This window comes from Clytia hemisphaerica, unplaced genomic scaffold (genome assembly GCF_902728285.1).
Source record: "Clytia hemisphaerica strain Z4C2 unplaced genomic scaffold, Clytia hemisphaerica genome assembly, whole genome shotgun sequence".
Taxonomy (NCBI): Eukaryota; Metazoa; Cnidaria; class Hydrozoa; order Leptothecata; family Clytiidae; genus Clytia; species Clytia hemisphaerica.
Window position 1 is genome coordinate 184,484 of NW_027104412.1, and position 13,647 is coordinate 198,130.

Genomic DNA, 13,647 nt, shown 5'->3' on the forward strand with positions numbered 1-13,647 from the left:
GATTTATTCAACAAATTATTAGCCACTTTTCCGAAGAATAATAAACGAGTTGACATAGTCGGAGACACGTACAAGTCAGTCTCAATCAAAGATGGGGAGCGAGACAAACGAGGTTCAAGTGATATGATTATGGTGAAGTCGTCAAAAACAAGAATAGAAAGCAATTTTAACAACTTGCCACCGTCGTTAGCTACACACTTGTCCTCAAACCAGGAAGAAGCAGACACAAAGGTACTACTAGATTAGATAAAGCTATTTTTCATATTTCTAGGTAGTCATGCATGCTCACGATGCTATCAAATCGACAAAGGGCTCCGTCCTGATTCGGTCACCTTCCGGTGATACAGATATTTTTGTAATCGCCGTTGCCCTTGTATCTTCATCTCCGAGACTGTGTTTGGGTTATGGAGTTGGGAAAAACCGCAATACGATTAACCTCAACAATAACCCCATCTCTCAACAAATCAAAAGCTCTCTGATCAGATTCCATTCTTTTACGGGGAATGGCTATGTCTCATCGTTTTTCCGAAAGGGCAAGGCAACGTGTTTCAATGTGATGAAAGAAAACAGCCAGTTTCTTGACGCGTTTGCAGCACTTGGTGAAAGTTATCGGAGGATGTCGGCGACCAACTGGAAAGTTTCGTATGTAAGCTGTATGGTTACAAGGAATCAAACATTGACAAAGTGCGAAAGAAGATCTTCGAAAAAAATGCAAAAAAGAAGGAAAAATTGTCGACCTAGCAAACTTACCACCCTGCAAATCTGTTCTTAAGCTCCACATACTAAGAGCTAACTATGTGGCTGAAGTATGGAAATGTTCGTTGGAGAATATAATAGATTATCCTGATATCACTCTTCATGGTTGGAATGAGGATGGTAGTATTAAATGGGTAGACGAAGTGTTTCCAAATGATGTCGAGGACATACTCCTTCATGAAGGATACACAGATAATGATGACAACCCTGAGGAGGACAGTTATGAACCATCTGACGATGATGACGAAGAATTTTAGATTAATTACCATCTTTTTTGTTATTTTTTGTTACTTGTTTCTATATGGATTGTTAATCATAGACAAAAACAGCAATTTTTACCCCCTGAAATGCTTAAGAAGTGATAGTGATGACGTCACAAACTGAACCTTTTTATGATATAGCTGAAGTCCAAAATTTTCCACTTATTTGAACACTTTTTGAGCATTTATGTGCTCCTTAATGGGTTTAAATGATCAAAATAGGTGAAAAATGAGCAAAAATAGCAATTTTTACCCCCTGAAACCCTAAAAAGTGTCAATAATGACGTCACAAACTGAAATTACTTCATGATTTTGATAGAGTCCAACGTGTTCTATATATAAATGGAGTTTTCGACGATTTATGGGCTCCTTAATGGGTTTAAATGATCAAAATAGATGAAAAATGAGCAAAAATAGCAATTTTTACCCCCTGAAACCCTAAAAAGTGCCAATAATGACGTCACAAACTGAAATTACTTCATGATTTTGATAGAGTCCAATGTCTTCTATATATAAATGGAGTTTTCGACGATTTATGGGCTCCTCAATGGGTTTAAATGATGAAAATAGGTGAAAATAGGCAAAAATAGCAATTTTTACCCCCTGAAAGCCTAAAAAGTGCCAATAATGACGTCATAAACTGAAATCTTTTCATGATCTTGATAGATTCCAACGTTTTTCATATTTTTATGGAGTTTTTTTAACATTTTGAAGTTTTCAATTTGGTTCAAATGGTCAAAACAGGCCAAAATTAGGTAAAAATAATGGCTGTTTTTTGCCTGTTTTTCTTCAGGCAAACCCTCGGAAATTTTTTTTCGAAAAATTTTTTTTTTCAAATACTTCTACTACTTATTTTGAGTATTTCTGCAAAATTTCGAGTCATTTCCTTTGCTAGTTCAAAAGATATTGGCTGATGTTGTTGAGAGGAAAACGGCTTCTCCATAGTAATTCCTTACCCTGGCGCTTTAGGACCCCCTACTTCAGACCCTCTGGAGACCAAAAGCCCCCTTAAAACGCTATTTACCTTTCCATTCCATAAACTAGAGATGTTAACCAACACGAAAATCGTATTGTAACTTAGGACCCCTCTAGGTGGTGCTACCCCGCACTCAGGAGCTGGTCTATTATACTTGCCTTTCTTTCCTATTTTCATCTGATTATTTTCATCAGGTAGGTTCATTCAGCATGTTGCTTGTTTTCCTGGAAAAAGCTGGTTTTTTTAATCCAATCATTTTAACTCGTTTTTCAAGGTACCCGGACATTCATCCGTATTTATTGGCGAACCACGTCTCAGTGATTTCAAACAAGTCCTTACCAGGAACGGCATTCAGGTAACAATAAAGCTTTAAGTGATTCTGTCATTGTTTCTCTTGGAAATAAAACTGCTATTAGCCAATAGAATTCAGATAATCTGTCATTTACTCGATTTTAAATAGATTTTCATTTCATTTCCAAGTCTTCATTATCTGAAAGCTGTTTATTGAGGCGTAGTGGTAATAGGCGTAGTGTAGTGGTAATCGTTCTCGCCGTCCGTGTGGGTGGACTGAGTTTAATTCCCACTATACTACGATTCGCATACCATATGAGGGGAATTGGGTACAATAACTCTTATACAAGAGTGTGCCGGACATGCGGTGCGTGGAAGAACACAACCCGTTCTACGCTCGCGACGAACACCATGCTCTCCCGTTGTAGTTCGAGTGTCATTACTATGTATCATGGTTCTGTGTGTCGCGTGCATAGAACTGGCAGTTCCTGGACAGCGCTAAAACGTTCCTACTTAAAAATGATGAATTCCTACTTCGTAAAGTAAACGGTAGGATTTCTTCTCCCGGTGGGGAGGGCTCCTATCATATCACTTTTGATTGTTTTTTTTCACCGTGAGCTGAGCATTAAATCAACTCACTCTAATTATATCAATTTAATTGTTTAAAAATGTTACAGGCTGAATTTGCTGGTGGTGCGTTAATATGTAACAATGTTGTGGCAGTCAAAAGGGTATGTTTTTTTTGTCTCCTTACAAACTATTGAACTAAGAAACAACAGGAATGGCAATCATGGAATTCAGTATTGTTTATTAAGCAGATATTCAATAGGTAAAGTTTGTTATTGAGATTTATTAACCCGAGGGATAACAAATCCAATAACCAACGAAAACCTATTGAATATATGTTTTATTATATACCTAAAGGCAAAAACAAAACATAAATTATATAAATAGTCGAACGATTCACATAAAACACTCCCATAATCGAACGTTCGAGTGTTTTTTCTTTTTTAATGATTTTCTTAATTACTTTGAGTCATAAAATTTGTTCATGAAATCGACAATAGATTTATTTTAATAAATTTCTGTTGATAAACAACAAGAGCGACAAAAAATCAAACTTTGAAAGCAAAATTTGAAAAAAAATTCTACCGTGGTATAATAGCCATTGTATATAAGGAATTATTCAATGGCTGTTTTTGCCTACAGGTATATAATAATATCCATTATCAAACTGACTGGTATCTGGAAGATGAAAGCTTTTGAAAAATTAAAAATTTCAGTAATTTTTCAGGGAAAATTAACCATGTATTTCTGTCGAAAATCAGGGGAGCTCAGGGAACAAGACTGATTCCTGGTTTATGTCTGAACCCTGAAATTTCAATTTCGAAAATTTTCAAAAGTAAAGGATGTAAGAAAGGGGAAAGAAAAACGAGGTGTCTTTTTTCGTGTAGGCGAAAAGTCTCCAAAAGTTTTGAATTTCATTCCACGATGGATACACAAAGAATGTTTTTGAAGTAAATATGGACGATTTTGGTTTGTTTCCTTTTCTCTGAAAGTCCCTTTCAAGCGAACTGTAACCTGAACTGAAAAAGGGATTACTCAATACTTTTTAACCATTATATCAATGTGTGATGATTTTGAAATGTTATTCTTTACGTGTTTGGCTTATCTGCCAATGGCACTTCTTTTTCTTTCAAGTTTATCACGCCTTGCTTGCTTGTTTGTGAAGAAAATCTTTCTCAATCGGTTAATTGGGTCAGCTTTCCATTTTAATTTTTCATTTTTGGTTAGTTTAGTTTAGTTAGATCTGTAGCAGTAAAACCGTCTGCATGTTCATAATAATAAAATCAAACTGTTATAAACTCCTAAGGCCTCGTTCCCAAAATATTTAAGAATGATTTAAAAAAGCATTCAAAGGCTTTGCGGATTCTAGAACATACAATTTCTTAGAGAATAAAATCAAAATACTCTCAAAATACAGAAAATATGAACATCTTTTTAAGAACATTTTAAGCTGAAAACGAAAAAATTTAAAAACATCCAATGCCCCCCCCCCCCCTCGTAACGTCTCATATATTGCCTGAATCCTGCGGGTGTTTCTTTCTTATCAGGAGTTTTGATAGGAATCGATCGTGCTTGAAGTAAAGGCATTTAATTTGGATATCATGCCTGTTTTTTTGCAGAGGTGTCACCTAAAAATCATAACTTTTTCTCTAAGAACCCTCCTCGCAAATTAAACATTCTGCATCTCATGTTTTCCCCATGTTTTCGGATTCAGTCAATCTGGTCCTTAAATTTGACATTAAAGAAACCACAGAACAATCAGGATTCTTTAATTAAAAACAAAAGAGAAAAAAGGCAGTAATCTTCATTAACGAAAAACAAAGTTAATTTGTTTTTCGTTATTGATCGCCTTTGGTGAGCTTTTTTATATCAAGAGACGTCGAACTGTAATTAAATTGGACTTTAATTTTCGTTTTTTTATTTTGAAAACCAAAGCAATTTGCTTCTCCATTGTTTAGAGTTTTTTTTGCAAGAATTGAAGGAATTTTGTTTTGTGGGCTGGATAATTATAGCGGAACTTTGATATTATCCATTTAAAGACAAAGTTATTATTTTCTTTTTACCAACGAATAGTATTTCCTTCAATTTCCATAGTTTGCTTTACTTCTTCGAAGATTCTTTTGAATCTAAATTTAACTAGGATTCTGTTGAGATGTACCGTAAAAGTGGTACCGCAATTTTTCACCAAATCAAATTAAAAAATTCAACCTCGGAAACTAAGATGTCTAGTCTTCTTTTTTCCGGTAAAAATCTAATTTTACCCATTTCGGACGAAGCTTTCCCACTATTTAGTGTTTTTTATGGCCGACGAAAAATTTCTTTTACAAGATACCAAGAGCAGACCACCTTTCTTTGCAGAGATTCAAATTTTTTAAGAACCAGGAATTTTTGGCCTCTTGTATCTTATGACTCTATCTTATCAATTTGTTCGGGCAGTATGATGGAAGGAGGAGATTTTAAGAACAAGTTAAGAACATTTTAAGGTTTGGCGGACCCTAAAACACCCGATTTCTTAGAAGCATGGACAACAATACTCACAAAGTGGCCAAAATAAGAACATGCTAAGAATATTTTTAGGCTGTTGAGAACATCTGAAGGCTTCAAAAATTTTGGATGTTCTTTAAAAAAATGTGTATAGTATACTTCTGGTGATCGTTAAGGAGTTTTAACAAGCGAATGGAAGCAATGAAACAGAAAGACCTTTTACAATTTAAAGTTTTTAAGGGAATAGGCGAATAGGCTTTAAAGGATTTTAGACAGGCCATGAACAATGTATTTATACAGTCTTAAATCTATTCAATCGAAATTATTCTTCTAACAAGGTATAACCCACAGAAAAAATCAAATTGTGTCAAATCGTGTAGACAGCCATTTTTTAGGCAAACTTTGATTTGTCACTTAATATCTTTTCATACTTTGCATGCATGCTATTTTTGATAGGAACTTGACCAAAAAGCTTACTATTATTGCTCCGGCCTAGGAGCCTTAAATTCTCTCTCGTCCGACGACGACGGTCAAGACATTTTTTGTTTGTTTATCTAATCCGATGATCTATTCCGATTTAATAAAAACGGATTATCTGGATTTCGATAATATTGTGATTTGATTCGCGGAAAGTATTTAGAAAAAGATGGCTGCCGAAAGTGGGCTAGCTGACTGTGGGCAAATCTCAGTGAAAAATTGATCATTTTCATCATTATTCATTATGTTTTGGACATGATTTATGAGAAGTTTGATGCATACTGGTTCTCTTACAATGTGGAAAGACTTTGGAGAAATTTTGGCCATGAATCGTCAGCTGATCTAACTTCTCTTCTAGACGCACAAAACCATAAAACTCTGTAGTAAGTAACTTGGAAATGAAACTTTCAAACACACAGCCATTGGAATTCAAAAGAGAATACTAAAATTACAACATTACAGTGCAAATTTGAAAACGATCTGAGTAATTTTTATGGTGTTATGTGTATGGCTGAAAATGATCCTGTTTTGTACTGGCGATCGACCGTTCCTTTTGATTTTTCAAACCCGACACAGATTTTTTACAAACATATCACTATGAGAATTCAATAAATGATACTAAAACACAATTCCTGTGTAAATTTGAACAAGATTGGAGAAATCTTCATAGTGTTATGGCTGAAAATGATCGTTTTTGGACTTTGTCGTAATTTCATCGCGACTGGTGACCGTTCCTTTTGATTTTTCAAACCCAACACAGATTTTTTACAAACATATCACTATGAGAATTCAGTAAAGGATACTAAAACACAATTCCTGTGGAAATTTGAACAAGATTGGAGAAATTTTCACAGTGTTATGGTTGAAAATGATCGTTTTGGACTTTGTCGTAATTTCATCGTGGCTGGCAACCGTTCCTTTTGATTTTTTAAACCCGACACAGATTTTTTACAAACATATCACTATAAGAATTCAGTAAAGGATACTAAAACACAATTCCTGAGTAAGATTGGAGAAATAGACCTTTTTTCAAAGAGGCCACCCTGTTGAATAATTATGTAGTCCAGCAGAAAAACAATGATAAAACCATGCATAATTATTACAATATGCATGATACAGTAATTATGCATGGCTCTATCATTGTTTTTATGGCTGGACTACATAATTATTCAACAGGACGTCCTCTTTGAAAAAAGGTCTATTTTCACAGTGTTATGGCTGAAAATGATTGTTTTGGACTTTGTCGTAATTTCATCGCGGCTGGCGACCGTTCCTTTTGATTTTTCAAACCCGACACAGATTTTTTACAAACATATCACTATAAGAATTCAGTAAAGGATATTAAAACACAATTCCTGTGTAAATTTTAACAAGATCAGAGAAATTTTCACAGTGTTATAACTGAAAATGATATTTTTTGGACTTTGTCGTAATTTCATTGGCTGGGGCGACCGTTCCTTTTGAAGATTTTTCAAACCCGAAACAGGTTTTTTCATTCACACTATTGTACCATTTTATTTGGTTTATCCTACTCTCCTCCAAGTATTTTCCCAACAGAAAAAATAATGCTTAGCTACTAAAAGCCGTGGCCTTTAATTTAGGCTATTTTTCTCTTCAAAATTTTATCCGGACAATCAAATCAACGGCGCATCATGGCTTCACTATTCAGGTTTATATATACTTTTTTATAAAGACTTTAATACTAATTGACTTTAACATATTTATACAATTACTTATTTTATTATAATCATGCAATAAATATCATCCATTTATTTATATTTTTATAACTATCTTATATTTTATTTTACAATTTTAGTAGGTCCACATCAGTATTTTACTGCATTGTATATTTTACAAAACTTAGACCTTCTTTACCAAATAAATTAATAATAATAATAATAATATTGGGAAGTTTAGAATAAAAAAATTTATAAGAACTTGGAAATTTTGACTCCCAAAACGTTTATCTCCTTTAGCTCCAATTTTGAACTTTTTAGTCGAGGATGAGTGGGGGGGGGGGGGGGGTTGGTTCTTTAGGCAAGAAAGTGCGTGTGTAATCACTTAGAAGAGCTAAACTTTCAGCTGGTTCATTTATATTCGTTAAGATTATTTCTCATAGTCGCTCTGCAATAGAATTATTACTTTGCTTTCTGATCTGTTCTGATTAGTAGTTTGTGGGCAACGTTCTAACACAACTAACTCAACAAACTCATCTTTCACATCTTTTAATCTCTTAAGCCGGAGCTTCCAGCGCAGCTGGTTTATTAAACTTATTTTCTTGTCCCCCCAAAAAAAATTTTAAAAATATTTTTCCATTTTTCTGTGTTTTTGCTTTGTCGACACTATTTTGCGTTGCTTTTCTAAGCAGTTTTTTTTCTCAAAGATTTCCCATGCATTCCCGTGGTCGTGAAAAACAGAAAAACAGAAACCAAAATCTCTGTGCAAACAGGAATCAACCCTTTTAAGTTTTATTAAAACTGTTATCATATTTACTTGCCGAGTGTTTCCAAATAGCTCATCAAGGTACTCAAAAATAATCACCGGAAAACCAAATGACTTGGTAATTATTTTTAAATAAATGACATATCTTCAGTCACGCCCCCTTTTCAGTTTGACTTACGAAGGAAGCTTGCTTGCTTATTAAAAACTTTTTAACCCTTTAATTTCTCACCAGAAAAGCTTCCAATTCACTTGTATTCTGGAAATCTTTTAAGAAGATACAACTACCAGAGATATTCTACTGTCTGGAAAGCTCAAATACTGTAACGATATTGGACGTTTCTTGACCCTAACTCTTGGCAGATCATTTAAGAACATTGTTACTGTATTTATAGTGTAGGCGAGGAAAAGAGCCATCCAAAGATACCATGGCTGATAACTTAAACTTGCCTTCCTGTCTCGAAATCCACAAAGGAGCTTTTAAAGAAATTGCTGAGTGTTAAACAAGTCCCATTTAAAACAACTAAATTTACAGTAACCTCTTGAACAAAACTGTCTCTGTTTTGTTGAGTACTAATGAAAATAACTCTCCATGGATAACAATTTTGATTCTTTTTTTTCAGAACGAAACTGGTAAAATCACATTGGAAGGGGGACTGTGTCCGGAATATTACCAGATACGTGAGCTACTGTACGAACAATACGCCATTGTTTGATGAATCTCCCATCATGCATCATTGTGGTTATTTGGAGGGAGCTGGTGTTGTTTACCACTAAGAGGCTACCAGGGCTAACAGTGACATCGAGGAAATCCAAGCATACTGGTGGTGGTTGATAGAACACCGCATTATACTGACTTTGACATCTTTAATTTTGCATCTTTATGGAAAAAAGCGAGTAGATACTTCGAGTTGCTTCGGTAAATGCCTCATTTTCGGAGTAGAATGGTAAATAAGGTTGTTGTTTTTTGGGGCGTGTAGCGTACCATCGGTATTAAACAACCGTTTCAAAAGGATAATCAGATGGTCGGATATCGTCGGTGCATAGATTCCTTTTATAGTCCTATAATAAAAACTTCCAATTCTTTTTGCCTAACTATATTCCAAAATCGAGTCGCAGAATCTACAAAACTGCAGATAGTTATGTGATTTAAGGAGCAGGAATCTGTTAGCGGATGCCAGCAGCCTAGTAATTTTTTTACTTCAGCAAGAAATCCATAGAATTCCAACGTAAGAACAGTGTACGAAACCATTTTCAGAAGTTTTAGAGTCTAGAGAAATTTTCATATCTCGTAAAAGTTTTTGGAGGGTTTTACTCAAAAACACAGTGGATTTTTGCCTGACAAAATCTCCAACAATCTGATCATCCCTTTGAATACTTTTTATATGTTTATTTTATAAAATTTGCCCAAAAGGATAAAAAAAGGTAATCTTGTAAATATTTTATGACGCACGCTTCCAACGAAGGTGTATAAAGAAGAATGGAGGTCATTTTTGGTATGTCAACTCCCTAAATTTCAAAAAAACCCACTTTGATAAATTAGAGGTACACTTCCCGCCTTAGATTTCCGATATTTTAGAGACTTCTCCCTGAATTTTTGCCTATTTTACAGAGACCCCCTAGATTTTTCTCGGAGCGTCAACATTGGGTTTTCAGGTATAACGCAAGGGAAAGGTTAGATTATTTGGACCAATCGACGTCTCTCTTACCGTTAATTTTGTTTCAATTCCTGATTAGGAAATTACATTCTTGGATCGTAGAGACTTTCGTACTCCACTGGATCTTCCCTTAGGAAGACACTGACATTGCCTATTTCAATCTATGGTACATCAAATGTTGCCTTCTAACACTACTCTATATATTTCGAAATCTTACCTAATAAAAAATCTTGAATAAAAAAGAAACAAACAATCACGAAGCCAAATGGTACATCAACACAATTGTTATGAACAGCTTTGTAGAAGAACTTCAAACATTGTGGACAGTACCAGTCAAAACGCCTTGCTACCACTCACGGTAAATTATGTCAAAGTAACGTTATGAATTTTGACTGAATGCAAAGAAACATTCTGAAACAAATCACGGAAATGGGGTGGAAGAAGTAAATATTTTCTGAATTTTTACAGGAAGGGAATTTTCAGATCTATATTAGTTCTAAATCTCACCTGAATGAATATAATGCATTTATCATTTTTTCCTGAAGTGTGAGCAAAATAATTTCAGCCTAAAATTTCCCCATATTTGGTTGAGGCGGGAGTACTATATCATTTTAAAAGTAATTTAAACTTTCTCTTTTCTTTGATAGGGAATTTTGGTCATCATACAGGAACGGCTTGACAATGCAATGGTCATGAAAATGCATGTATCTCATTACTAGCAGGTATTTATTTTAAACGACGTTCATAATTTTTTGATTTTTAGAGTGAACTTATTTCTCTGGTTTGCCAAATCACACCAAAGTGTCCCTTTAGGAATAAGATTTGAAACCATTTGACCTTAATCAAACTACTCTTCCGAATTACGAATTTCCTTTCGGGATTGAGCTTTAGTCTGACACTTTGTACGCTTAATTCACGTTAAATTTTAGTCAGTTTCACCATCGCGAACAGTTTTTATTGCGAGCCATAGAACTTTAAAATTGTCTAGTTGAATTCGAAGATCTCTTGATTATTTTATTTCCATTTTTTATGTTCATGTACAGAAAGAAGTTGGACCTCAAAATGACGATCTTCTTCAAAAATCTTCACGTAAAAAGTAAGAAAATCTTTGTCAAGGGATTGTGTACGGTCTTTCAAGCTCCTTACAATTAGAAAATTTTTGGGTTGCCAATTGCAATTGGGGTAGCCAAAATTTATGAAAAGTATAGCATACTAGAACCTTTTAACAGTCATTTAAAGAAATCGGGTTTAAATTTTCTCCGTAAGTTGTAAAACGTACTAAAATCTACTTCTGTTTACTGAGTGCGCGGGCACCATCTTGTCTTCCTTCCTCTCACACTTTGAAAAATTAAGGTTGGTCTAAAAAGCAGGGTAGCGAAATTGGCTAGGTTGTGGGGTACGCCTTTTTTGCCAAAATTTGAAGCCTAGTGCTTTAAATTGTGAAAATACATCAACAGAAATCAGTTTAAATTTGCTCAATAAATAACTGTCATTTTTGTAAAAAAGTGCTAAAATCTACTTCTATTTATCTCACACTCTGAAAAATTACAGACCTGACCATTTTTATGATTAAAGGTACGGAGTATTTTTGAATCCCCAATATTCTAACAGATAAGAGACTCAAAGGAAAATCAGAACAATAGGTAATTTCATAACATCAAAGGATAATTTACCTTACATAGTAGCTTAGGGATTCACACCAAGGAAATTACATTTTATAATTATGCAGTATGTAACCAGAAGGTTCTAATATGTGTTAAGTTAAATCTTTGAATATTATCTGCATCATAATAGTTAAAATATTTTTTTAGAAGTTTTATTAGTTTATTTTTATTTAGCTCCAATGAGGATTATCATCTAAAAAGTTTTCATATTTTCACTCTGGTCCGTGAAATACATAGCTACACCACACCCTAACCCAATTGGCTACCCCAATTATTAGCTACACATTTTTTATAAGAACAAACTATATAAGAACATAAGGCTTCGATGGCCAAAATGTTAAGAACACGTTAAGAATATTTAAGGCTTTGCGGACTCTAAACCAACGAATTTCTTAGGAAAATGGACAATAATACACGTTTTTTATAAGAACATCCAAAATTTTTGAAGCCTTCGGATGTTCTTAACTTTTTGACTTTTAAGCCTAAAAATGTCCTTAACATGTTCTTATTTTCACCATTTTGTGAGTATTTTTAACCATTTTCATAAGAAATAGGGTGTTTTTGAGTCCACAAAGCCTTAAAACGTTTTTAACTTGTTCTTAACATTTAGGCCAGCGAAGCCTTATGTTCTTATATAATTTGTTCTTATAAGAAAACGTGTACTCAAAAATTGGCGAAAATTTGAACATGTAGAACATTTTTAGGCTTAAAATTCAAAAAGGTAAAGAACATCCCAAGGCTTTAAACAATTTTGGATGTTCTTATAAAAAAAACGTGTGCCCTGCTTTTTAGACCAACCCAAAATTCTTTGTCATGTCTAGAATTTCTTCACCGTATATTTTCTTACGATGCTGATAAACTCATAAACCTCGAGAAAGGGCTTTATAAAGATGAAAAGATATGTTTTATTACATATTTTCTGATCTCTTCATTTTGATAAAAATTTTGTTTTTAATTTTTCTATATAATTTGGTCTGAAAAATAGGACGTACGTTTTTGTTGGTGGTTTTAAAGTAGCTTATGACATGCCTGATCACTTTAAATCTCTCTATTTTTCTTTTCTTTTTTTATCAAAGTTTTCATCATTGCTCTTTTATAGAGTATGCGAACGCATATCATATAGTAATTTCTACCCTGTATTTCGATCGATAACGGGTGTGATATTTGCTTTCAAATTAGCTTGTAATTTACCCTGCCTAAGAAATGAAGAGCCCCGTTAAAAGCTTTGTTCATACCTAAAGTGGTTTTTCTGAAAAACCCAGCGGTACACGTTTTTTTATAAGCACAAACTATATAAGATCATAATGTCATTATTGGCTTCGATGGCCAAAAGTCGAGAACATTTTAAGGCTTTTTGGACTCGAAAACACCCGATTCTTTTGCAAAATGGGTCAAAATGATCACAAAATGGAGAAAATAAGAACATTTTTAGTCTTAAGATCCAGTTAAGTTAAGAACATCCGAAGAAGGCTTCAAAAATTATGGATGTTCTCATAAAAAACGTGTATGCCCTCTTCAATTTGGTACCATACCACTTAGATTTCCTAAAGCCAGGACCGAAATCAAGTCTTTATTTTCCTCGTCTGAATCGCAGACATCTACAAAACTGCAGGCAGTATAAAATAGTAACAAAATTATAACAAACGTTGGGCTTATATTTTCAATTTTCAATTCAACGAACCCCCGGCTTTCGTCAAATCGAACAATCGAAAATTCGAATTTTTAATCACGTGACGTTTTGTTTTATTTTTGGCAGTGAAGATCAAAACAAAACATTCGAAAATTCACGTGCTCGCGAAGAATGGTGAGAAAATTAGATTTTTGAATCTACTATGATTTCTGTATGTTTATATTTTAATCGATTGAAACTTTTGAAGAGGGCTAAGGCTAAGCAGGAAAAAGAGCTTGACACTTTTTTTAATGGGTCTCGTGTTTTTAACATCTCTTCTTGTCTCTCAGTCTAATGTTTTTCACACAAAATGACAGACTTCCGTTGTATAAAAAATAGTGTCAGAAAGTAAGATAAAGTCGGCCGCTCTCTTCATTTTTTTTCAGTCAAATTTTCAATCCTTTCT

At 34.0% G+C, this 13,647-nt stretch overlaps 1 protein-coding gene and 1 long non-coding RNA gene across 2 annotated transcripts in view; both read left to right on the plus strand.

The window, feature by feature from the left end:
- The window catches only part of LOC136820229 (cleavage and polyadenylation specificity factor subunit 2-like), a 45,672-nt gene extending 35,867 nt beyond the window's left edge, over positions 1-9,805 (plus strand). Inside the window, exons 19-21 of the mRNA XM_067076416.1 lie at positions 2,267-2,347; positions 2,961-3,014; positions 8,874-9,805. Coding sequence (XP_066932517.1) covers positions 2,267-2,347; positions 2,961-3,014; positions 8,874-8,966 — 228 coding nt within the window. The 3' untranslated portion in view covers positions 8,967-9,805. The remainder of the gene's footprint in view (positions 1-2,266; positions 2,348-2,960; positions 3,015-8,873) is intronic.
- Positions 9,806-10,154: 349 nt separating this feature from the next.
- On the plus strand, positions 10,155-13,377 carry LOC136820231 (uncharacterized). The gene is made up of 4 exons (XR_010848540.1): positions 10,155-10,266; positions 10,556-10,630; positions 10,952-11,004; positions 13,329-13,377. It is a non-coding gene; the product is annotated as an uncharacterized lncRNA (long non-coding RNA).
- Positions 13,378-13,647: the final 270 nt, after the last annotated feature.